Source organism: Anomaloglossus baeobatrachus, chromosome 1, assembly GCF_048569485.1.
Source record: "Anomaloglossus baeobatrachus isolate aAnoBae1 chromosome 1, aAnoBae1.hap1, whole genome shotgun sequence".
In the NCBI taxonomy this organism is placed as follows: Eukaryota; Metazoa; Chordata; class Amphibia; order Anura; family Aromobatidae; genus Anomaloglossus; species Anomaloglossus baeobatrachus.
In genome coordinates this window covers 216,027,771-216,054,010 of record NC_134353.1, presented here as the reverse complement: position 1 = coordinate 216,054,010, position 26,240 = coordinate 216,027,771, and the positions used below count along the sequence as shown (strand labels likewise).

The following is a 26,240-nucleotide window of genomic DNA, read 5'->3' as shown; positions in this document are numbered from 1 at the left end:
ACTGCGAGCGTGAGCCGAATGTCATGTGAGCACTCGCACTAATCCCCATGTGGCCTCAGCCTAAGGAGGCATCTTAGAGCTGTTGTCCCCAACAAAGGCTTTTATACGAAGCATTACAAAAATAAAATATCAGTAATACTTTTTCCCAGTGTCAATTCTCATTATTACACATCACTATATTCATGGACATCTATGGCTTGATTTGTTTGCTTGTGTGGATTGGATGGGTTATTACTGACACCTGGTGAGAAATTCATGTCAATAGAACATTTAGAGATATATTTAGTTAGATAATTGGTGACCAATATTTATTTCACCCACTGTATGTACTGTATATACTAGTGTATGCTCTTGCATCTCCTGACATGTATTAACAACTAATTTGACCTATTATTCTGAATATCTACAGCAGATCAGTGGGCATTCTCCTGTAAATTATAGAATTTTTAAATTCCTAAACAACAACAGAGTATGATATACAAGATAAGCAACAAAGATCTGTGATGTAATTTATGTTTCAAAATGTCAGCCTCCGGCGCCTGTACAGTACCAGAAAAATTAAAGAGAACGCTGCCGCTACTTTGAAGGTTCTCTATTACTAGTAAAAGATACATTTGCAATAACATCATCTGCAGGAAAACTGTAACATGGTTAAGTGGATTTTTTTTTTTATACTGGGATCTTTGATCCCCAGTATGTAAAGTACTGGTAAAGGTTATAATAAAAGCCACTAATAAATATAAGGAGGGGTGCTTAACGGAAAGGAAAATATAACGAATAGAATGTGTTATGCAGCTGATTCTGGCTATATTGAGAGTACACATAGAAAGACACTCCACAGTACTTATATTATAGGTGGTACATTTTTCCATGGTACATATAGGAGGTACTAGAGATGCTTCAAATCGATTCACAGAACCACGTTCAGTAGCCAAGTCGGTAATAAGTAGCTGCTAATCAGGAGCCCAGCAAACAGCTTCCTATCTGACGGCATCCTCTTTTGAGTAGCCGGCCTGATACGTCATATTTGCACTGTAATACACATGTGAGATCACAGCAGGCTGCCTAATCAAAAGAAGAGCCACCGATACAGACAGAAAGGAGACGAATGACTGAGCTCCAGTCCGGCAGTCACAGAATATCAAGGCGGTTGCTGGGCCAGGTCCTGCAAACTGATCAGCACCATCTCTAAGTGTTACATTAGTCGCGCCACAGTACGTTTATTAAATGTGGTATTTTTCTTCCCACAGTACTTATATTATGGGTGGTAAGTGTTTCCACAGTACCTCTATTATGGGTGGTACGTGTTTCTCTCCACAGTTCTTCTATTATAGGTGGTACGTGTTTCTCCCCACAGTACTTCTATTATGGGTGGTAAGTTTTTCTCTCCACAGTACCTCTATTATGGGTGGTACGTGTTTCTTTCCACAGTACCTCTATTATGGGTGGTACGTGTTTCTCTCCACAGTACCTCTATTATGGGTGGTACGTGTTTCTCTCCACAGTTCTTCTATTATAGGTGGTACGTGTTTCTCCCCACAGTACTTCTATTATGGGTACTACTTTTCTTCCCACAGGACTTTTGTTATTTGTGGGACATGCTTCTCTCCCCGGTACTTTTATTATAGGTGGCACTTTTCTATCTACAGTACTTCTATTACGGGTAGTACTTTTCTGCCCACAATACTTTTGTTAGGTGTTGTACATTTATCTCCACAGTACTTATATTATGGATGGTACGCGTTTCTCTCCATGGTATTTTTATTATAGGTGGTACTTTTCTATCCACAGTATGTCGATTATGGGTAGGACTTTTCTGCCCACAAAACTTTTGTTAGGTTGTGATACATATCTCCCCACAATACTTATATTATGGGTGATACTTATCTCCCCACAGTACTTGTATAATGGGTGGTAATTTCTCCCCACAGTGCTTATATTAAGGGTGGTAATTTCTCCCTATAGATTTTTTTTTTTAGAATGCGTGGAACACATTTCTCTCCACAGTACTTATATCATATGTGGTACATGGTTTTCTCCAAGGTAAAATTATCAGGTGTGGTACGTTTCTCTCTCAGGTTGGCAGACAACTGAAACATGAAACTATCATTTAGTAAGTGCAGAAGCCGTCACCATAAGCAGCGGCACAGGGGCGCCAGCCCCCTGATATGTAGAAGTATGCAGTAGGTTTTCTCTCTGAATACTTAATTAAGCAGCTTTATGTAAATGCAGTAAATATACACACAGAGCCCATTAACTAATCTTCATACCATTCAAACGTATAATTTTCAGCAATGTTTACCTGCCGGATATTTTGAGACAAAATAAGGGCCATTCTTAAACAGTTTTTGCCCTTTCTGCCAGTCCAAGGTAAGCCAGGAAGGAGTGCTTCGGTGTGGTGACACCAGGGGGTGCCGTTTGAGGTCTGGGAGGATGGAATGTGACTTCATAATGGTTCTTAGGAAAGAGCATTGTTAAGGGAATGAGATGAGCAAATTCTGAGTTCTGGTACCTATCTAAGCATGATAAGTTACCGTTTACTGCAAAGGCTTTAAGTGCTAAATGTGTCTCCATGCCACTGCTTTGAGCAGCAGACATAGCCACTGTTTGGAGAGCCTGTGAGGCAGACATGACAGAGAGGGGGGACAAGAGGCTCCTACTGTCGTTGACAGGGAGCCCTGGGGAAGCCTCTTTTTGAACTGCGGTCTGGAATTTCTTCTCTTCTTCCAGGAACTCACCATTCTGGTGCTTCTTAACATGACGGCTGAAGACAAAAGGGTGGGTGGTCTTAAACAGGCACTCCTCGCAACTGAAGGTCTGGCGGGGAGAATGCTTGAGCTTCTTGTGCAAATTGAGATTGTCTTTGCGCTTGCAGCTATAGCTGCACTGGTCACAGTGAAAGGGACGCTCTCCTGTGTGGACACGCACATGCTCAATCAGCTTATTGGCCGTCTTTGAGAGGTAGCCACACTGGTCACACTTGTAATGATTCCCGAGCCGATGCTCGCGGATGTGCACTTCCAGCTCTAGCTGGTTTGCCTTGACCGTCTTGCAGATCCGACACTTGTACTCCATCTTGTAGTGCGTTTTCAAGTGACATTCCATGGCTGCAGGGCGGTTTGTGGAGTAAATGCAGAATGGGCACCTAGAAAGAAAGCCAAGCAAACCACATTGACGGTTAATCTTATGACTGTATGCTTACTATTATTAAGCAATGAAGACCTAAATGAGATACAGATTGACACTGACTAAAAGGTGCCTAGGCTTTGTCACTAAGTTTTTAATAATGTGTTAGTATCAATTAGCCATCAGAGCTTTCCGTTAATGCTATGGAACACTTTAAGGAATTTAGTGTAACAGTCTGATTCTGGCAGTTTGTAGTCTGTGAATGGATTCCAGAATGTCAAAAAGCAGCATCTGATTCCAAGTCAACCTTGAAAAGACATGGCACCATATTTTACAATACAAACTACATACATTATTAAATATATGTCTTGGATCTGATGAGGCAAGTGTACTCACTCTGAAAGGCAATGTTAGAATGGCTGTGTAAGTAGTAGCTCGTAAAAACTTTCAGAAAGTATTATGCAACCATTCTGACATGGATTGTTAAAGAAATTACACCAGCTTCATCAAGTTTGAGACATTAATTTAATACTGTATGCAGTTTACTGTGCTGTGTCTCTGCAGCTGTTCCCAGTGCCTGTTATTATCGGCGGCACTGACTTCACATCGTCAGCCAATCAGTGAGCTCAGCAGCTCATGTGCAGAGCTGCTGAGCTTGGCGATTGGCTGCAGTGGTGGTGAGCTGCAGACAATAACAGACATGAGAAGCAGTAGTGCATATTCAGCACTGGACCCAGGCAGGGTAAATAATGCACAGTCTGTTTTCTTTTTTCAAACAAGAAACTGACTAGCACCTCCAAACAGAATAACCCAAGTGTGAACAGGTGCAAGCTGCTACGACTGTATAATACACAAACAAAAGAATACAGCAGCACTCTGTAAGCACCAAGATATATGTTATCATTGAACATGGGAAATTGGAATTGCATTACGGTTATATGGAATATACTTTTAAAAATGAAGGTACTTTGCGCATAAATTGGCCAATTCATGAAAACCTGTCAGCCACAGATCTTGACATAATAATAAGTTCCACAATTTGATATTTAAAAAAACAAAAACAGTCCTGTGCTGAGATAATCATATAGATGTTTTCCTGCTATGTACTGTGTAATGGCCGTGTCTGACCGTACAGGAGAAAAGGTTTTGGTACGGTGTTTGCCGGTTGAAAAATGATTGATTGTTCTCAGTGAGAGAAACAAAATTATAATTTTGTAGTTGTGATACCTTTTAATGGCTAACTAAAATAAAATAAAGTGATGTTACAAAGCAAGCTTTCGAGACATCTCAGGTCCCTTCTTCAAGCATGGTATGACAAAATATCTGAAGAAACATAAATATATACATAAACAGAGCAGAGGGATGGCATAATAAAAGGACATTTAAATAAACAGACACTGAGCTTAGAGCGTGAATCCTTAATTAGCTTTGATTAGTGATGTGAAAGGTTTATTGTCCCAATATCCATTTAGGATCAGAGGCATGGTGCCCTAGCAGTTTCTGGAACAGACTCCTCAGATTTTGTAGTGAGTCATAAATCCTCCTGACAGGGGGAGTCATGTGTCCACAGAGTTAAACACGTTAATGTAATGGTAATGTTCCCAGATCCTTCGATGATTTTGTGATCTGACGTTGCCTTTTAATATGACGACTTTCATGTGGTTTATGTTGTGTCCTGAAGTAAAGAAATGTTTGGCCACAGGTAAATGAGTTTTTTTGTCTGAAATTGTGTGCTGGTGAGATCTCATTCTTGCTCTCAGTCTCTGTCCTGTTTCTCCAACATAGAGGCCACCAATAGGACATATAGTGCACAGGATTAAGTACACCACGTTTGATGAGGAGCATGTGAATGTCCCAGGAATTTTCTAGTCCTTCTGTGTGTTAGGGATCTGTATCTGGTCTTTGGTCTCTACATGAGAGCAGGTTTTGCAGCTCTTTACATTGCAGGGACAAGTTCCTCTTGGTGTGTCTGAGGGCATCGAACTCCGGATCATGATGCCCCTTAAATTAGGAGGTTGTCTGTAGCATAGCAATGGAGGATCTTTGAATATTGTTTTTAATCGGTTATCCTTGTGTGGAATGTGGTGAAGTTTCTTGGCCGTTCTCCTCAGTACCTCAAGCTGTGGGTTCTAGGTCACCACCAGAGGTACTCGACTCTTTTCCTCTTTTTGTTTGTATTGAAGCAGTTCACTTCTAGGGGTCCTTGTTGCTCTAATGATCTGATCATCAATAGAGGTGGGGTGGTAGCTATGGTTTAAAAATGTTTTTTTAAGATGGGTTAAGTGTTCATCCCTGTCTGCTGGGCTGGAACTGATACGATTATATCTGAGGGCCTGGCTGTAGACAATGGACTTTTTAATGTGTTTGGGGTGTAAGCTGTCCCATCTGAGGTATGTGGGATGGTCAATAGGATTTCGATACACCGATGTCTGGATTGAGCCATTTTGAATATTTATGGTTGTATCTAGGAAGTTGATTTCTGTTTTTGAGTGTTCCAATGTCAAGTTTATGGTAGGATGAAATGCATTGAATTTTTCATGGAATTTTAGAAGCTCTTGTTCAGATTCGTTCCAGATTATTAAGATGTCATCGATGAAACGGAAATAGGCCAATGGTTTGAGGGAGCAGGATGCTAAAAAGTCATTTTCCAGTTAAGCCATGAAAAGGTTGGTATACTGTGGTGAGAGCAAGAATGAGATATCACCGGCACACAATTACAGACAAAAAAACTCATTTACCTGTGGCCAAACATTTCTGTACTTCAGGAGACAATATAAACCACATGAAAGTCGTTATATTAAAAGGCAACTTCAGATCACAAAATCATCGAAGATTCTGGGAATACAAATTCATTAAAATTTTTAACTCTGTGGACACAGGACTTCACCTGTCAGGAGGATTTATGACTCACTACAAAATCTGAGGAGTCTGTTCCAGAGACTGCTAGGGCACCATGCCTCTGATCCTAAATTGATATTGGGATAATAAACCTTTCATTACACTAATCAAAGTTAATTAAGGATTCACTCTCTAAGCGCAGTGTTTGTTTATTTAAATGTACTTTTATTATGCCATCTCTCTGCTCTGTTTGTATATATATTTGTGTTTCTTCAGATATTTTGTCATACCATTCCTAAAGAAGGAACCTGAGATGTCTTGAAAGCTTGCTTTGTAACACCATTTTATTTTAATTCGCCATTAAAAGGTATCACAACTACAAAATTATAATTTTGTTTCTCTCACTGAGAATAATTGACCATACAGGGACATGGTCTGATCTTACCACAGCTCCTGGGCAGGGGAGGAAACAAAAGTATATAACAGCATGCGATCACAGCTGATTCTTTTTGTGCGGTAAAATATTTCCCTGTGTTTTTAAAAAAGGTTTTACCTCAAAGAAAGAATTTTTTTTGATCCTGTGCTGTAATCTCTATATACTTATTTGCTTCCTCCCCGACCCAGGAGCTGTGGTGTGATCAGAACATTTTTTTTTTAAACACATCCAATTGTGGAAATTATTATTATTCCAAGATCTATTGATTAAAATTAACTTTGTTCGTGGGAAAACACCTTTAAAGGTAAGATATTATAACTGAATACAGCATAAACTTAAAGGGGTGGTCCACTACACAACATAGTGGCCACACATCGATATAAAGCTCATAGAGAAGGCTTCTCTCAAATACCTTGTGTAGTCAATTCATCCTCTGAGTGGAGCTAGTGCGGTCTGCTCATTACCATCATGTGACCCCCGGGCTCCGTGACCTCTAAAATCCAGTGATGTCACGTCAACTTCCAGTTCACTCAACATCGAGGCCGGCCCCAATCTCCCTGAGTGACTGGGCTGTGGGAGAAGTTTCACTGCTTGTCACAGCCCAGCATTGCTCCTGCTTGCGGCGCTCTGCAGCAAAGGAGGGAGAGCGCGATATGCTGGAAGTTGACATGACAACACCAGATCTCAGAGGTCACGGAGCCTGGGGGTCACGCGATAGGGATTAAGCAGACCATAATAGTGCCACTCAATGGATGAATAGACTACACAAGATATTTGAGAAAAGCATTCTTTATGAGCTTGACATTGATGTGTGGCTGCTATGGTGTGTAGTGGACCAACCTCTTTAAATGCTATGGACTAATAATAATTTGGCAATAAGGGCATGATATAATGCTGGAATTGAATTCCTACCGTGTTTTCACGAAAATAAGACCTGCCCCCAAATTAAGCCCTAGCAGGATTTTTCAACTTGGTTGGCGTTTGCTTAAAATATAAGCCCGACTCAAAAATAAGCCCTTTTTGCAGTTCATCAACTTATAGTATCCTGAAAAAGAGATTAGGCAGCTCTTTCAGGATATGTAACTTTCATTGCTGTACTTTGCCCCATTGTGTTCCTGTAAGCCCCAGAAAATGTATAATCACGCATCAGCTAGTTATACGTATGTTAATGCAAAATGAATATTCACCCCTTCCCCGCCCACCCCTCTGTGCTGGAGTCAGTGATTGAGTTGTCCATTAATGCAAAATAAATATTCGCCCCTTCCCCTGGCCATCCCTTTGTACCAGTGTCAGTGATTGGGTGAAGTCAGATTGCTATATTACTTGCCTAAGGACAAGCGTGATAGCATGTATTCCTACAACAAGAACAAACAAGGTGTGCACAGCCAAGAATATCAATATAATATTAAAGAGCTCGGATGCTCACCCATGCAGTAAATATAAGGAACAAGGAGAAAAAGAACTGCACAAAATAGGGAGCACAACCGAATGATATTATAAAGGCAGTTTTTATTGTAGCAAAATTACATAAAATTATTTAAAATTAAAAAAAACACACTAGTGACACAGTGTGAGTCTTCCCCAACCAACTCATAATGGTGAGAAATTTTTGTCGCCAAAAGTAAATATATAGAAACCACCCCAAACACAATTTAACTTCACTAACATGTGAGTATAAAATATCACAAACAACCCATAAAGTGTCCCATGGTAAATAATGAACATCAATTTTTTGCCTGCATGAAAAGCCAATATGCACAATTATATGTCAATACAATAATCCAATCCATGCACAACATCCATTGGACATAGTAAAAAGGTTATCACAGGAGCACCCACATATCAACTTAGCCCACATCAGAAAAAAGGGGGAAATACCCTATGTAGTACAAACGGGCTCAAAGAGACCTAATGATTCCTGGCCAGGATCACATAGGGGTACTAACATACCAATTAGAGTCCATAAGGAAAGCTTTCCATAATGTAGGCGATAAAACGAGGTAATACCAGAGGGGATGGGGGGGCAAGAGAAGGGGAAGGGGATAGTCACAAGGATCCCGTGGGTAGAACCCACTTTATGGGTTGTTTGTGATATTTTGTACTCACATGTTAGTGATGTCAAATTGTTTGTTTTTTTTTTGGGGGGGGGGTTTCTACATATTTACTTTTGGCGACAAAAAATTCTCACCATTGTGAGTTGGTTGGGGAGACTCACACCGTGTCACTAGTGTGTTTTTTTGAATTTCAAATGATTTTATGTAATTTTGCTACAATAAAACCTGCCTTTATAATATTTGGTTGTGCTCCCCATTTTGTGCAGTTCTTTTTCTCCTTGTTCCTTATAGAGCGTGTATTCCTATGCATCTGTCATGCTCAGGTCAGGAGAGCCGCCGGCTAGTCCAAGGAGTGTGATGTGATCCTTGGGCGAGTAATATATCAGCCTGACTGCACCCAATCACTGATAGCAACACAAAGGCGTCGGCAGGGGGGGAAGGGTTGAACATTAATTCTGCATTAACGGCAACCAAACACTGACTCTGGCACAGAGGGGTGGGCGGGGAAAGGGTGAATATTAATTTTGCATTATTGGGGAACCCAATCACTGATGCCAATAAAAATAAGCGCTAGCGCATCTTTTAGAGCCAAAAACAATATAAGACCCGGTTTTATTTTCAGTCCTAGCCAATCCTAGGAAAATATTTTGCAGACATATACAAAAATAATCATATTAAATACAACAGGATATTTCATATGCTTAACACAGGAAAAGTTTTTGTACTTGCTTTCCTTACTTGAGCCCACCGGTAGGGACTGTGTGGCATTTCTTGTGTTCTAAGAGCTGTTCAGGTGTCTTCATGAACTTATGGCACACGTCACACTCATACATTCGAGTGATCAGGTGAATCTGCAGGTGTCGTTCAAACATTGGTTTTGTTTTGCAGACAAAATTGCAGAACACACATTCAAAACCTGCCATTACAAAAGATCCATTAGCGTAAAATTTTTAATTAAGAAATTATACAAAAGTAAAAAAATACAGCTTGATCAAAAGGGTTTTCCTGATTTAATTCTGTTTTTTTTTTAAGCTAAGAAAATAGCCTTTTTTCACCTCTCCTTCAGCACTGTCTACTATTCTCTGTTAACCGGCTGCAGCCGCGATGTCACAACTACAACATGTAACCACTGCAGCCAATCACTGGGCCCACCAGTTGTGAGACAATTGGCTGCAGTGGTCACATACTGTAATCATAACATCACTGCTGCAATTGTGTCAACAAAGACTGGAGCGAGCGGGCAATAGGATGGGGTTGAGTTCTGAAGTGGTAAAGAGTAAAGGGTGCCTTACACGCTGCAACATCGCTAGCGATCTCGTTAGCGATGTGACACGCCAGATCGCAGATAAGATTTGCTGAGATCGAACATAGGTAATTTTTGTAGCGCCGGTCACATGTGCGATCTCGGCAAATCGTATGTGCGATCTGGCGTGTTACATCGCTAACGAGAACGCTAGCGATGTCGCAGCGTGTAAAGCACCCTTAAGTGAGGCTCTTTATGCCATTTGTGTAGGTAGTGAATGCTGTGGAAAAGAAACTTTTCTACCAGGAGAATCCCTGTATACATACAAAAACAAGTTCATTCTGCAGAAATATCTAACGTAGCAATAAATGAAACAAATAAAAAAGGTAGTTAAGGGGTTCTCTGGGATTTTGATACTGATGGCTTCTCCATAGAAGAAGTCATCAATATCAGTTCAATGGGATTCAGCCTCCTGGGTCCCCCATTTTCAGCTGATTGAAGGGAATGCTAACCCTGTCATTGTCTGTATCAAATTCCGTAAGATTGAGCTGCAATAGAAGACATAACCATAGCAAAATGTATGGTGCTATGTCTGAGAAACATTAAATGGAAGGCAGCAGTTGCCGGAGCACTATGGCCCATCAATTCGTTGATTCATGTGGGCACCAGGAGTCAGGCTACAAATGATGTAATAATTATGGCCTATCATATGATTAACTATAAGTCCCGAAAACCCCTTCATCCAACGGAGATCTCATTTGAAGCAATACCAGATCACCAACTGACCATTTATTGCACAGTAGCAGATCTATTGCTATAGTGTTACCAATATTCCTATTATTGTAAATGTAATATTTCTCACAATTCTTTATTTTTTTAAGAGCTAAACAATATCCTTTTGATATCAATTTTGCCATTACCTGATTCATACAACGTATGGTTACTTGCCCTGTCTAGAACTTTTTATACAGTTTATATAAACCTACAGCTTCCCTTAAGGGGAGGGTCTCATTTAGAACAACAGAACCAAAAAGAGTCCCAGTGGCCAGAGGCACCAATAAATAAGGTAAAGGGGGAGACCACTGGTAGAATAAAGACCAGAAACAAGTTCTTAGTGAATACAAAAACTATTTTAATGAAATATACGTGACATAAGGACAGACATTAGTGACGAATGAGATCTAAAAATCGCCAGACACAAAATTGCACAAGCACCACCTGCAGATGTAATAGAGCTGCTAGATATGAAAGGGTTAATGTAAAAAAAAAAAAAAAAAAAAAAAGCCAGAGGATGGGGAGATCATGATTTTTACATTAACCCTTTCATATCTAGCAGCTCTATTACATCTGCAGGTGGTGCTTGTGCAATTTTGTGTCTGGCGATCTTTAGATCTCATTCGTCACTACTGTCTGTCCTTATGTCACGTATATTTCATTAAAATAGTTTTTGTATTTCACTAAGAACTTGTTTCTGGTCTTTATTCTACCAGTGGTCTCCCCCTTTACCTTATTTATTGGTGCCTCTGGCCACTGGGACTTTTTTTGGTTCTGTTTTTATACAGTTTGTATGCACTTGGGTGAAATGGGAATTACATTGTCATCCACATAAAGATGCGCTAACAAGGGGATAGGAGAGGAAATTGTAGCCGTTTATGTGAGCCACAGTTACCTTTGTCAGATTTCTCTTCACTGCTAACAAAAGCCTGGGAGCTGTGTCCTACAGAAATCACCAACAAGCTGTTTGAAGTCTGGTTTCTTAGTGGGGTGTCCGAGTCTTCTTTACTGTTGGCTGAATCACTAAGTGCTGACAATGAAGAAGAAGAAGGGCTTACGGATTCACTGGGGGTCTTTCTTTCATCTCCTAGAGAAAGGAAAACACCCTTTTAAATGGTAGATTGATTTTGGATAAGTTCTGTAGACACAGGGCTTCATGTCACACATGGGCTGGGTGCACGGAATGGTTTCCATACTGGCCAAAATGTAACAGTTTTCTCTGTGAAGGTGTTATAATGACTTAGCAGGGACTTGTGAGCAGTCCTGACATGTTGGACTTATCAAATATTTTCCTCTCCATCAATAATTCTGGAGAAGCTTCTGTTCGCACTTTGCATTGTGTCGTTCCTCTTTTATTCCTCCAGGATATTGATGCTAAGTTTTACCTCTCTGTTTGTCAGCATGGTGCGCCCCTATACAGTCAAACTGTCAGCTCTTATTGGGCAGGTATTATGTGAAGTGGAGGAATGGTATAAAATGCCTAGGTATTTTACAGAATGTCTAAACCTTGAAAACTATGTATAAAATACTGTGTCCAGTTCTTTAATAAATACTAGCTTAATCTATACACATTCCCTAACCCTAATATGGTAAATAACAGACTACAATTGTGCAATGATAGCTTTCAGGTAATATGGCCAAATAAATAAAAAATGTTTATGTTTATTATTTAGTATAATTAGTTTTGTAAACATTGATAAACATATTAAAAGAAGATCCCACAGTGCAAGTGGTATAAAAAACAGCGGGACAGGACAATAGGTAATACAAAAGTGAATGTGCCCTTTGTACTTTCATTTTCTTTCTTTGCTTCTTTTGCCTTTTGCTTGATAATCAATATGGGCTTACAGTGTAAAGTCAGCTTTAATTTGAGGGTATTCACATACTAATTAGAGTAAGGGTTTAGGAATTCCAGTTCTTTAATATGTGGCTGCCTCTTTTTCAAGGGGCTAACATTTATTGAACAATTATCTATAAAAGGTCTTTGATAGGCTATTCCCTCGTTAATCCATCAATTAAGCAAGTAAAAGGTCTGGGGCTGATTCTAAGTATGGAATTTGCATTTGGAAGCAGATGCTGCGAACCTGCAACATGCGTCCAAAGAAGTATGTTGCAGGCTCAAAAACCATCATTAGGCTGGAAAAAAAAATCCATCAGACAGATAGCAGAAATGTAAGGGGTGGACAATTCATAAGTTTGGTACATTCTGCAGATAAAAAAAAAAAAAAGTGCACTGGTGAGCTTAGGAGCTCAAAAAGGCCTGGATCTCCATGGAAGACAACAGTGGTGGATGATAGCAGAATCCTTTCCTTGGTGAAGAAAATCCCCTTCACAACAACCACCCATGTGAAGAACACTCTCCAGGAAGTAGGTGTTTCACTATCTAAGTCTACCTTAAATAGAAAACTTCATGAAAGCAAATAGAGGGCTGCCTGCAAGGTGCAAACCATTAATCAGCCTTAGATCAGACTTTGCCAAAAACATTTAAAGAATCCAGCCCAGTTTTGGAAAAACACTCTTTGGACAGATGAAACTAAGATTAGCCTGCACCAGAATGATGGGAAGAAGAAAGTATGGAGAAGGCTTGGATTGGCTTATGAACCAAAGCACAGTGTACAGGGCTGTATATTTTTTCCTCAGATGCAACAATAAGGTTGATTGGACGGCGCTTCACATTACAGATGGACAATGACCCAAAACATACTGCGAAAAAAACCCAAACGTTTTTGGTGCAAATAAGTTGAATATTCTGCAATGGCCAAGTCAATCACCAGATTTTAACCCCATTGAGCATGCATTTCACACGCTTAAGGCAAAACTTAAACTAAAAAGATCCAAAAACAAGCAATAACTGACGTCAACTGCAGTAAAGGTCTAACAAAGCATCATGAAGAAGGAAACCCAGCATTTGGTGATGTCCATGGCTTCCAGACTTCAGGCAGTCATTGCCTGAAAAGGATTCTCTACAAAGTATTAAAATTGAACATTTTATTTATGGTTAAGTACATTTGGCCAATTACTTTTGACCCCTTGAAATAAGGAGGTTTTATAGAAAAATGGTTGCAGTTCCTACACATTTCACAGGATATTTTTGTTCAACCCCTTTAATTAGACCTGAAAATCTGCAATTCAATTGCATTTCAGTTGTTTCATTTTAAATAAAAAATAGTGGCCTGCAGAGCTGAAATCATAAAGATTTGGTTATTGTCCAAATACTTCTGGACCTGATTGTATGTGAAGTACATATATTAGTGCTTTATAGCTTTCAGGTAAGTTTATTCATAAAGTTTTCTCATCTTTTTGTGTATATTTATTAGTTTGCGTTTCAATGACTAATTAAGGCCTTCATTCCTTACCTGAGTGTTTGGTGCTGATATGCGTTCTCATATCAGCTTCTTCCATGGTGACAAAGTCACAAGTACTGCAGCAAATTGAATACATCCATTGTTCCTTGTCTACGTGAAGAGACATGTGGCTCACAAACTGGACATTCAGCTCAGTCTCAAAGCCACAAACATGACAGCTATATGGGATGAAGAAAAAAAAAAATCATGATTCTCGATTCTCGGATCATATAACATGAAGGATTAATACAGTTGCTCTTTAATCCCCACGAGAACTGAAGAAACAAACAAGTGTGTGTGTGTGTGTGTGTGTATGTGTATATATATATATAATACATATATACACACACATATATACACATTATATATATATATATATATATATATATATATATATATGCACACACACATATATATATATATATATATATATACACACATATATATATGTATACATATATATATACACACACATATATATATATATATATATATACACATATATATATATATATACACACACACACATATATATATATATATATATACACACACACACATATATATATATACACACACATATATATATATATATACATATATTATATACACTGTGTATATATATATATATGTATAATGTATATATATATATATGGATGTGTCATGCCTTTACACTGCGGAGTATCATGATGATGTTAATTGGGAACTACATGTTCCAGATGCTGCACATCACCTCGCAGATTCCTCAGGGCAACAGAGGAGCAATGTAACCCTGCCAAATACAGTTGTAAAGGCTGGTTTGTTGCTAAGTAGAGAGCACACGGCACCTCAGAAACCAATTCAAACAATCTGGACATCTTCCCAGGTTACGCTGCACTATTTCACAAGCTTCCAGGAACTTCATGTCCCAGTCAGTGCTAGAATATGAACACAATGCTGCCACCGGCTGTTATTTAGTGAACAGGACATACACTGTACAAGAACTCCGTTCATTGTGTGAAAGCTCAAACTGACAGGTTCACTGACTATTTTTAAACCATGGACACAGGGCAAAGGGAATGAGACTTCCAGGAAGTCTCAAGTAAAGCTGGGATCACACTTGCGCATGGCGTTTTGTATTTCGCTTCTGTTATAGGAACAGAAGAAACCCAACTCCTGCAGGAAAGCAATCCGTCCCATCATGGAAACAAATAACAGCAGATGGAACCCATTAGAGTCTGTTTGGTTTTTGGCTGGTTGTCATTTTACAAAATAAAATAAAGCGGAATGCTGTGTATATCGCTGGCAAAAATGACGGACCTTTGTGAATAGCGCTGTACTACATACAAACATAGTTACAAACAGGATTTTGCACTACACCGTAAAGTCTTCCACAAAATAACACATTTTACTAACTAAAGTAAATTCATGTACAGTGATCGGTCACTTAACGCAGGAATTACCATACGTTTCAGAGACCCCCGCGATAGGTGAAAATCTGCAAAGTTTCGGCGTTATATTTACCTTATTATTTACACATATTTTTCAGATTGTGAGCCGAATCTAGCTTATCGAGCGAGGGGTGGTGGAGAATGATGACAGGGACAATGCTCCAGACTGTGCGCTGCGGGTGGTGAGGCAGGGGCCATCCTGAAAATATTGGCGGTGCAGACTTCAAATAATGGCGCCCTGGAGTCAGTGCTTGTTCAGATTGAGCTCTCCACTCAAGATCTCATCTGTGCACGCACTGCCTCCAGCCCATTGATCTGCCAGCAGCGGACTTAAGGAAAAAAGGTGTCCAGAGGCGGCAAGCGCCCAGATGAGATCTCTGTTAGTCATTGAGCCAATAGCTCAATCTGTGCACTCACTGAGTCTGGGCGCCATATCTTTGAAGCTCACACTGCTGATAGTTTTTGGATGTTCCTGCCAGCGCCCGCAGTGATCATCTGGGACACCCGCCGCACAGCCCGTAACATCGCCATGCTCTACCACCACCCCTACCTGCTGTGACCCCGCTCCACCACCGCTGCCGCTCCCCCCTGTACTCGTGACACAGTGAAGCCGCAATAAGTGCACTGCGGTATAGCGGGGGACGACTGTACTTCAATAAATATTATAGGCTAGGATTTTATTTTTTTTATGGCCAAGCTGGTTATTTAGAATTGTTTTTATGATTTAAAAACAATTCAGCTTGAATAAGTAATGTTATGTTGAAATATCTGGAGCTAGCTAAGTGACAGCAGGCACAGATAGCTTTCGGAGCAGGACCATTGGCATTGGCCTTGTGATTAACTATGTTTCACTTCATATTAAAGCAAACAAAAGGTATCCAGTTGTTTGGATATAAAACTTCACTAATTTATTAGTACAGCTTATAAGGCACCAGGTAAATTAAAAATATTGCATCAAGGCAAAGAAAACACCTTTCGGACATAGACACTGTCCGTATATGAAGCCAAGCTAGGACTTTTACTTTCCATGCCGAGGATCTTCATAGCCAATCTATCAGAGCTGGTGAACTTTGTGCTTGACTTCATATTATTGGGCGGCACGGTGGCTCAGTGGTTAGCACTGCAGTCTTGCAGCGCTGGGGTCCTGGGTTCAAATCCCACCAAGGACACTATCTGCAAGGAGTTTGTATGTTCTCCCCGTGTTTGCGTGGGTTTCCTCCGGGTTCTCCGGTTTCCTCCCACACTCCAAAGACATACAGATAGGGACTCTAGATTGTGAGCCCCAATGGGGACAGTGTTGCCAATGTATGTAAAGCGCTGTGGAATTAATAGCGCTATATAAATGAATAAAATTATTAATTATTATTATTATATTACCCTTCAAATCAATGTGTCACAGAAAGGGTACTAGAAAGATAAAGACTAGCTTTGAACCTGAAACAAGAAAGATTGCTGGATTCACTGCATGTTATCCATAATTACCGTACATTCATTTTTCTCAGATTTTTTAATAATGATATTTTTATTTTTTTGGCACTCATAAGAAAAAATGTACAGTGCCTTGCGAAAGTATTCGGCTCCCTTGAATTTTTCAACCTTTTCTCACATTTTAGGCTTTAAACATAAAAGATAAAAATTTTAATGTTACGGTAAAGAATCAGCAACAAGTGGGACACAACTGTGAAGTTGAACGAAATTTATTGCTTATTTTAAACTTTATTTAAGAAAAAAAATAACTGAAAAGTGGGGCGTGCAATATTATTCGTCCCCTTTAAGTTAATACTTTGTAGCGCCACCTTTTTCCTGTGATTACAGCTGCAAGTCACTTGGGGTATGTCTCTATCAGTTTTGCACATCGAGAGACTGAAATTCTTGCCCATTCTTCCTTTGCAAATAGCTCGAGCTGAGGGAGGTTGGATGGAGAGCATTTGTGAACAGCAGTTTTCTTTCCACAGATTCTCGATTGGTTTAGGTCTGTACTTTGACTTGGCCATTCTAACACCAGGATACGTTTATTTGTGAACCATTCCTTTGTAGATTTTGCTTAATGTTTGGGATCATTGTCTTGTTGGAAAACAAATCTCCATCCCAGTCTCAGGTCTTTTGCAGACTCCAACAGGTTTTCTTCAAGAATGGTCCTGTATTTGGCTCCATCCATCTTCCCATCAATTTTTTCCATCTTCCCTGTCCCTGCTGAAGAAAAGCAGACACAAACCATGATGCTGCCACCACCATGTTTGACAGTGGGGATGGTGTGTTCAGGGTGATTATCTGTGTTGCTTTTACGCCAAACATATCGTTTGGCATTGTACACAAATAGTTTAATTTTGGTTTCATCTGAGTAGAGCACCTTCTTCTACGTTTGGCGTGTCTCCCAGGTGGCTTGTGGCAAACTAAACAACACTTTTTATGGATATCTTTGAGAAATGGCTTTCTCCTTGCCACTCTTCCATAAAGGCCAGATTTGTGCAGTGTACGACTGATTGTTGTCCTATGGACAGATTCTCCCATCTCAGCTGTAGATCTGTGCAGTTCATCCAGAGTGATCATGGACCTCTTGGCTGCATCTCTGATCAGTCTTCTCCTTGTTTGAGATGAAAGTTTGAATGGACGGCCGGGTCTTGGTAGATTTGCAGTGGTATGATACTCCGTCCATTTCAATATGATCGCTTGCACAGTGCTTCTTGGATGTTTAAAGTTTTGGAAGTCTTTTTGTAACCAAATCCGGCTTTAAACTTCTTCACAACAGTATCATGGACCTGCCTGTTGTGTTCATGGTTCTTCATGATGCTATCTGCGCTTTAAACAGAACACTGAGACCATCACAGAGGAGGTGCATTTATATGGAGACTTGATTACACACAGGTGGCTTATATTTATCATCATCATCACTCATTTAGGACAACATTGGATCATTCAGAGATCCTCAATGAACATCTGGCGTGAGTCTGCTGCACTGAAAGTAAAGGGGACGAATTATCTTGATGTTTGAATCCTAAAATGTGGGAAAAGGTTGAAAAATTCAAGGGAGCCGAATACTTTCGCAAGGCACTGCAGTTGATGCAATTTTTTTGATTCTATATGTAAATTCCTAAGCTCTTTCTCAAATAAAGTTTGGAAAGGATCTAACGCTGGCATTCATGATTTTATTGGATAATAAGATTTTAAGTCATAAATTTTACCATTTATATCCTCAACAAAAAAAAAACATTCATATTATCACTTTCCAAGCATTTGACAGGTAATAAAGCATTCTGATCCTGAAAAAGATGATCTAATTTATTAATAGTCACAAGTTCAGCATCAATATTAGAATAAACGTTACTATTATCAGAAAAAAAAAGATATTTTATTGTTTGGAACAAATCGAAATCCTAAATCAGGAACAATATTCAATCCTCTGGCCAGGTGTCACAGGTGTGTTACAGTTGATAACAGAGAGTGATAGAAGAAGGGTCTTAATTCCGCGCCAAGGACTCAATGGATCCAGGAAGAGATTAATGCTTCTTTAATAACATGCACAAGTCTACGCGTTTCTGGAGACACAGCTCCCTTCATCAGGACATTGGCAATTTTTATTTGATGTTCTCTTGCCAATGTCCTGATGAAGGGAGCTGTGTCTCCAGAAACGCGTAGACTTGTGCATGTTATTAAAGAAGCATTAATCTCTTCCTGGATCCATTGAGTCCTTGGCGCGGAATTAAGATCCTTCTTCTATCACTCTCTGTTATCAGCCAACTTTGGGACTGCTGCCTGGACCTGGATCTTATATATGCCTGTATAGTGGTTGTGACTGGCACAATTATAGGTGAGTGTATTTTTATTACATATCTTCCTCCCCTTTTTGGGATAAGACTCTATTGCGCTTTTCTTTCCACAGTTTCTCATCTAGGTGTGTTACAGTTGACAGATGACCCTGTGGTGTCCGGCTGCAGAAGGTCGCTGCATTGGGCTGCACAAACTGCTCCTTGATATTCCATCCTTTCCTCTGTGGTGTGAATGGAGCTTTGTGTGTCTTCTTTGTTAGGGTGTACGGTTTCCCCTTTAGGACCGTGCGGAGATCTTTTCAGCTGCTAATCATTATCCCTCACCCTCTGTGTATTTATATACCTGCATTTCCCCCTTTGTATGTTGATGGTAATAGAGTTAGATTTCTATACGGTCCTGATTGCAAGCAGTCAGCCTGTAATCATCTGGAGAAATGTTGTATGTTGCTGTTCCTCTCCCTAAGTAATCTTGGAGAAGTATTTTCTTTGCTTTTTCCTGTTTGTTTTCCCTTTGTGTTCTTTAGGACTTTGTGGGGTTGAATAGCGCTCATCCCATCCGTTCATTACCTAGGGCCCATTTCAGGGTCAGCCACGGCCAGGTATCCTATCCTGCTTGGCTCATCAGTGCATAACCTATCTAGAAACGTCAGGAAAGCCAGCGGCAAGCGGAAGGTTTTATCATGTGTCATTATCTCCCCTTTCCCGTAAACACAGCGTTTCCCTTTTTCCTTCCACTCCCTTTTCACTCGGTATTTCCCCATACCTATAGTGACACCAGGATGTCTATCTGTGGTAAGGAAAGAACAATAGACATTAATATGAAAACATTATTTAAACAATCCTCTATGTTGTAAAGTTATGGACCCCTTGAAGCGCTGAGTAGCATGAAATGGCCATCATCCGGCCTGCTGCACCTGCTTTTCTCTTCTCTTTTCCCTGCATGACGGTAATCCTGTGACTTTTATTTTAATTAAGTTTATTGAATAAACCACAAGTTTATTTTTACTGATTGTGAGTGCCGCTATTTCCACCAAACTTTGTGTCTACTTTTCCCACATTGGAATGTGCAAGCAGAGCACCACTTGCTATACTGAAGTCCTGGATATTGGGGTCTTTGAAGGGCAGTTAATGATGCATTCCATAGATTAGGTTGTGCCGATTGTTGTATGCTAGTACCGCTATATAAGTGACTGTAAAGTCTCAATTTGTTTGTCTTGTCCAATATCTCATTGACCAGCCATGTTTTTTTCCTTGCGTGTCCCATCCAGGTAAAATTTAAGACTTCAAACCCCACTTATTATCCAATAAAATCACGAGTGCCAGCATTCAATACTTTCTAAGCTATAACTGAGAAGAAAGCTTGTGAATTTACATATAGAATCATAAAAAATAACATCAACATTCTCTCCCCCCGGTCTCTTGAGTGCCGTTTAATCATTCAAAGACAATCAAAATATCATTATTAAAAAATCTGACAAAACTTAATGTACAGTAATTATGGATAACAGCATGTACTGTACGCAAGTGTATAGTATTTTAGATAATGAAACATACAAATGCATAAAAAAAAAAAATCCTGCGGCCGAATGCAGTACAACAGAGGGTTAATATGGAACTGCACATGTGACTTTTTAATGAAGATATGAATAAAGAAAATCATCTTTTTATATCACTTCTGAGAGTGCCAATTCATTTCCCTTAAACTGGAACCAGGAAAAAAATGTGGATAAAACTGCCTTGCTGTAGACAAAAGGATCCAAGTCGTAGATTGTTAAAAGGTGGTTTAATTCTATGCGTATCTAAGTGAAACTTCACTTTTTCTAAAGGAAAAGCCAGGAAAATGCCTATCCCTTGAATTTTCCGATCTTTGCATCTGCTCTTCACTTTGGCTAATTCATGGTATTAATGAAAATTCAACAACTTATTCCGGAAGCTCTTTTCTAAATGACACAATGACTTAAAACAGATCTGTCATCAGACTATGCTTCCCTTCATGGCACAAAACCTCATTTCAACCAACCAAGGTGAAACTGACAAATGAGGTCTAGTATTTTCAGTGTGGGAAGGCTCATGGTTATTGGTCCCTCCCCAGCCTAAAAATAGCAGGCCGCAACCACCCTAGAAGTGGTTCATCCATTAGATGCTCCAATCTTGGCGCTTTGAACAGGCTATTCCCTCTGCCCTGGTGCAGTGGCAAATGGTGTAATATATGATGCCAGCTGTGTAACGTCAGTATTGTATCAATTCAAACTATTGAGAGAGTTTATCAAGAGAGGAGATAAGTCAGTGTGAAACCCAAAGTCCGCTGGTGTAAGGTGCGCTAACTTTATTAAGAGGTGAACTCTTCTTAATAAATATGGCGCATCTTTGGGTTTTCCGTAAACGAGAAAAGCCGGTTTTGAGCTCACAGAAATTTCAGCTACAATGTATTCCAATTTCTATTGTACAAATTTCCTTTTCACCGTTTTGACCTCAGACAACTGGCACAGCGGTAGAAGGAATATTAAATGGGGAACAATAAATGACCAGTGTATATTTGTATCCCTAGTTTGAGCCAAACTGCACATTATATTTTTTTTTGTCCCATATTGGGGAGTCGACCTGTCCCCCTAAGCTTAATCTGATGACAGATCTACTTTAAGCAGACACTGCTTTTATGAATTTAATATTTGAGAGTAGTAATTCCATAATTAGCCTTTTGAGATAAAATGAAATAATTGACTGAATTTCTCGTAAAAGATGTGAAAGCCATTAACCTAAAAAAAACCTATTAAAATAGCTGAAAACATCTTCAATGCAATACTGAATAAAGAACAAATGGTATATGAGTGGCTCTCACCTATAGTAATATGGGCTCTTCTTTTTTTCACTGGTATCAGAAATGACGGCACTGACAATATCTTCAGTATCAGTGCTTACCAACTTTACCGCGTGGACAGTCAGGTGCTGATTCAGGTTGGCCCGGCACTTTGCAGCATATGGACACAAATGGCACTTGTACTTTCTCTCTTCTGTTCAGGAAAGAACAAAAAACATACCACATAAGCTACATCATACAAGAGGAAATGTCTGCCCATTGTAAGGGTTAGAGAAATCTGACTTGTATACCAAACTGGCAGCACAACATGAAGAACAAACCTAATATGGTGCAACAGGGCCGTGCCCATGTGGTCACCTCGTCAATAAGGAGGTGGATTTGAGGGCAAACTTTTAATATTTCATGGTAATAAAAGCTGTACCTGTGTGCAATAACAGATGCCGAGATAAAGTCTGCTGTCTACCAAATACTTTTCCACAAACATCGCATGGAAAGAGCTGTTCATTCAGCTTCCAGGCCGTTAACCCACTGCCTGCATCTAGTCCAAGTGTCTCTGTATCTGCAACGATGGAGAAGATACATGAAGGTAATTATGTAGGTGAAGATTTAACAATCTTGTCATTTCATCTTTTTATTTTTTTACATCTGTTAATTTTTTTTTATTGAAAATCTACATCATTTTCCAAAAGGTAACAAAATGCTAACATTAAAAAGCAATGCTATAACACAATATAAAGTGTGAGAGAATACAATTCGTTTTGTTCTTATAGAAACCAACTGAATGATGTCATAGGGCTCAGCTAACATTGATGGGAGGTGAAGTTTCACATTTCTACACACACCCCTGCGGGTTTTATTGGTGCATAGTTCTGAGAAGTTATTTCTTTGTTTGAGATACTATATAAACTGGTCACATAATTTAATAAAGCAGAAACTTTCAGTACACCACAAAACATGTGCTGCAATGATTTCCCAAGCGCTTGTAAAACAAATCTTATTAATTTGGAGTTCCAATGGCATAGAAGGAGTGTATTTCGCTCACAAAAGTTACATACTTCTTATGTGGACAATGTGAGTCAAGCCTATCCTTAAATTAGACACTACTTTTTATATTTAGGAAAAAAAATGACAATTTTCTACCTGCCGCCATTAGTATATACTTACATTCAACAGCCAAATGCAGAGATGCAAATATGTAACATCTATTCACTCATTAAAATATTAGGAGGACCACCCTGGAGTATCTAAGCATTTTTTCTAATTTTTTTCAAACTTGTTCAATTCATTTATTTTTTGATACACTGCAAGTCTTATGTTATTTATTAATTCGGCAGTAGAGGAGGACTGGAATCCAAGCAATGCAAGCAAAGTAAGTTGTGAGATTGGAATAAAAACCAGGGCATACCTAACACTACCGGGGACTCGCAGTCCAGCTCCTCTTCTAATATACTGAAAATGCACACTCTTGAATCTAACCAAAGATTTTTCTTTTATAATAGACCCATTCAATCAGGAATATTCTCTCTTTCCAAAATGATGTAATTCATTATTTTTAGAAAAATAAAAAAAAATAATACAATACACTACCTAAATAACACTTTACTGGATGTATTAGGTAGAACAAGGAGAAATATTACACAGCGTAAAGCCAAAACAAAGATGCACACTGGCTGGTGCTGATCATCACTATGAGGAAAGGTTTAGCCTTCTTAAAATACTTTGCAGTAGAAAATCACTTTATGATCATAACAGTTTCAAGACTTTGCTATGAGATTGGATGCCAAGTGCTATGTTTTTATTGGGGCCCAACTGTCAAAGGACACATAATTCATAAGACGATCCATGAGATCTGGCCGGCACATGCACAGTTCTCATGTCTGAGAGACATACCACCTGGACAGGCATCAAAAGAAATGCTTTTTGGTTCAAAAACAGATGTTCTTGGCCAGAGAATACACTGAGCATTTTTATATGAGCAAACGGCTTACAGGAGAACATCAAAGACGCAGCCAGAACTGAAGAACAGCTCCTGAATTGCCATTGTTTGCTCACACTGACATCAGCATTGATACCATAAAATCCCCAACCACTGACGGTCTAGATCAGTCGTGTATGTAGATTCCAACATCTGGTCATATCATAGTATCAGACAGCTCTGATTATAAGGTTTGTTAATGTAACCCAAGCAACAAGAGGCAATGAAGCTTATTGTAAAAACGGGTCATGTAAAGCAAATTACCCCTGTTCTGTACCGAAAAGCTGTGACAGATTTGTTTCTACCAATTGCAGAGTGTAAACTAGCATTGAGAATGCAAGCATGGATGAAAAGGATCCTGTAGGCACGTAATCTTGATACATGATGTCAATTTTCTGATTTTAACCTTGACAAGTTTTTCAAAAAAATACCATCAGAAGCCAAGGGAGACCATCACGGGGAAAAAAGTGCGTTGGTTTTAGCATTTACAGTTCAAGAACAGTTTGCTTAAAAAAAGAAATAACATTTGTTTTTAAAAACCTGGTTCATAATCTTTTTTTCCCAAAGTATAGTTTTTATTCTCTTTTCTGTACATGACCATGGGTTTAGCGGAATCCGGAGTGTGAGCACAGTCTCAAAGTGCAGAGAAGCATTAACATTTCTGCAGGTTTCAGCACCTCAACAACATTTACAACAGAATATTTTGTTGAAAATAAAGGGAACCCTATACTGGATTCATTCTGCTTGATTCCGGTCAGCCAGGTATGTTTTACATTAAGCCAGCCAGAAACCATGCCACTTGGATGACTAGTTCAAATGGCCAGTCCCTTTAGGTTTCTTCAGACTCCGCCCTTCTTTAGTGACCTGTTACTCAAGGAGAGTGGGGAGAGTAGAAGCCACCGGGGACTACACTTTTGAATAGTACTCATCTGAGCAGCATGGTTTCCAGACCGCTTTTAGATGTGCTTTTTAGGCTACTTTCACACTAGGTTTTTTTACAATGCGTCCTGAACGTTTTTTTTAACACAAAAACGGATCCAGTGCAAATGCGTTTTTATTTCAATGCATTTGCAATTGACTTGCGTCAACATGCGTTTGCGTGCGGTTTATTTAGGATCCAGCAACTTGCAGTTTTTTTTAACAAGTAGCGTTTTTCAGCTGCGTCCAAATACTGGAAGTCGCTGGATCCTGACTAAACAGCAAGCAAACGCATGTGAACGGTGGTATGCTGGTAAACAGGATCCTGTTTGGCCAGAAACCAGCCTGGCGTGATCACAGTCTCTCTCTCTCTCTTCCCCCTCTCTCTTCTCTCCTCTCTCCTCTCTCCCCCCTCTCTCTTCTCTCCTCTCTCCCCTCTCATCTCATCTCTTTGCCTCTCCCCTCCTCTCTCATCTCTTTCTCCTCTCTCTCTCCTCTCTCCTCCCTTTCTTCTCTATTTTCCTCTCTGCTCTTTCCTCTCTCCTTTTCTCTCTCCTCTCTTCTTTCTGCTCTCTCCTCTTTTCTTCTCTTCTCTCTCTTCTCTATTCTCTCTCCTCTCTGCTCTCCTCTCTCTTTTCTTTTCTCCTCTCTCTTTTGCCCCCCCAGCTGCGTCTGAATTTCCATTCTGTCACGTTCAGTTCCCCTCACTCCCGATCACATGACTCCAATGCCCGCCCATAAACTTCAAGAGACAGGATCCTGTAAAACAACACATGCATTTGCATTCATTTCTCTTTGCAAAAACAGGATCCGCTTTTGCAGCAAAAAAGAGAATTTTGTTACTTACCGTAAATTCTTTTTTTTATAGTTCCGTATTGGGAGACCCAGACATTGGGTGTATAGCTTCTGCCTCCGGAGGACACACAAAGTACTACACTAAAAAGTGTAGCTCCTCCCTCTTAGCTTATACACCTCTTGGAGAACCAGATCTAGCCAGTTTAGTGCAAAAGCTGAAGGAGAATAGCCACCCACAAGTAAAAACAGAGCAAGAACCGGAACAACCGGAGACTCTGTCCACGACAACAGCCAGTGATAACACGCGGAACAAGAAACTGCCAACAGGCAACAGGGAGGGTGCTGGGTCTCCCAATACGGAACTATAAGAAAAAGAATTTACGGTAAGTAAACAAAATTCTCTCTTTCTTTATCGTTCCTATGGGAGACCCAGACATTGGGATGTCTCAAAGCAGTCCATGGGTGGGAATAAAAAGAAAAACTAAGAAGTAGGCGGAGCCTAACTTCACAAATGGGCGACAGCCGCCTGAAGGATGCGTCTGCCCAAGCTCGCATCTGCCGAAGCATGAGCATGCACTTGGTAGTGCTTTGAAAAGGTATGCAGGCTAGTCCAAGTGGCAGCCTGACAGACTTGCTGAGCCGCAGCCTGGTGCCTGAAAGCCCAAGAGGCACCGACAGCTCTGGTCGAGTGTGCCTTGATCCCCGGCGGAGGAGGCACCTGA

The 26,240-nt window shown here is 39.9% G+C and overlaps 1 protein-coding gene across 3 annotated transcripts in view; it reads right to left on the bottom strand.

Annotated features, from left to right (window-relative positions):
- Positions 1-265: 265 nt before the first annotated feature.
- The window catches only part of ZNF827 (zinc finger protein 827), a 331,734-nt gene continuing 305,759 nt past the window's right edge, over positions 266-26,240 (bottom strand). The window contains exons 9-14 of one of the 3 annotated variants that reach the window (XM_075348050.1): positions 22,252-22,389; positions 21,852-22,023; positions 13,828-13,994; positions 11,367-11,558; positions 9,193-9,370; positions 266-3,145 (exon numbers count right to left, since the gene is read on the bottom strand). In XM_075348050.1, coding sequence (XP_075204165.1) covers positions 2,338-3,145; positions 9,193-9,370; positions 11,367-11,558; positions 13,828-13,994; positions 21,852-22,023; positions 22,252-22,389 — 1,655 coding nt within the window. In that variant the 3' untranslated portion in view covers positions 266-2,337. Of the gene's footprint in view, positions 3,146-9,179; positions 9,371-11,366; positions 11,559-13,827; positions 13,995-21,851; positions 22,024-22,251; positions 22,390-26,240 lie in introns of all 3 variants that reach the window. The other 2 variants (XM_075348055.1, XM_075348060.1) reach the window with 2 other exon arrangements.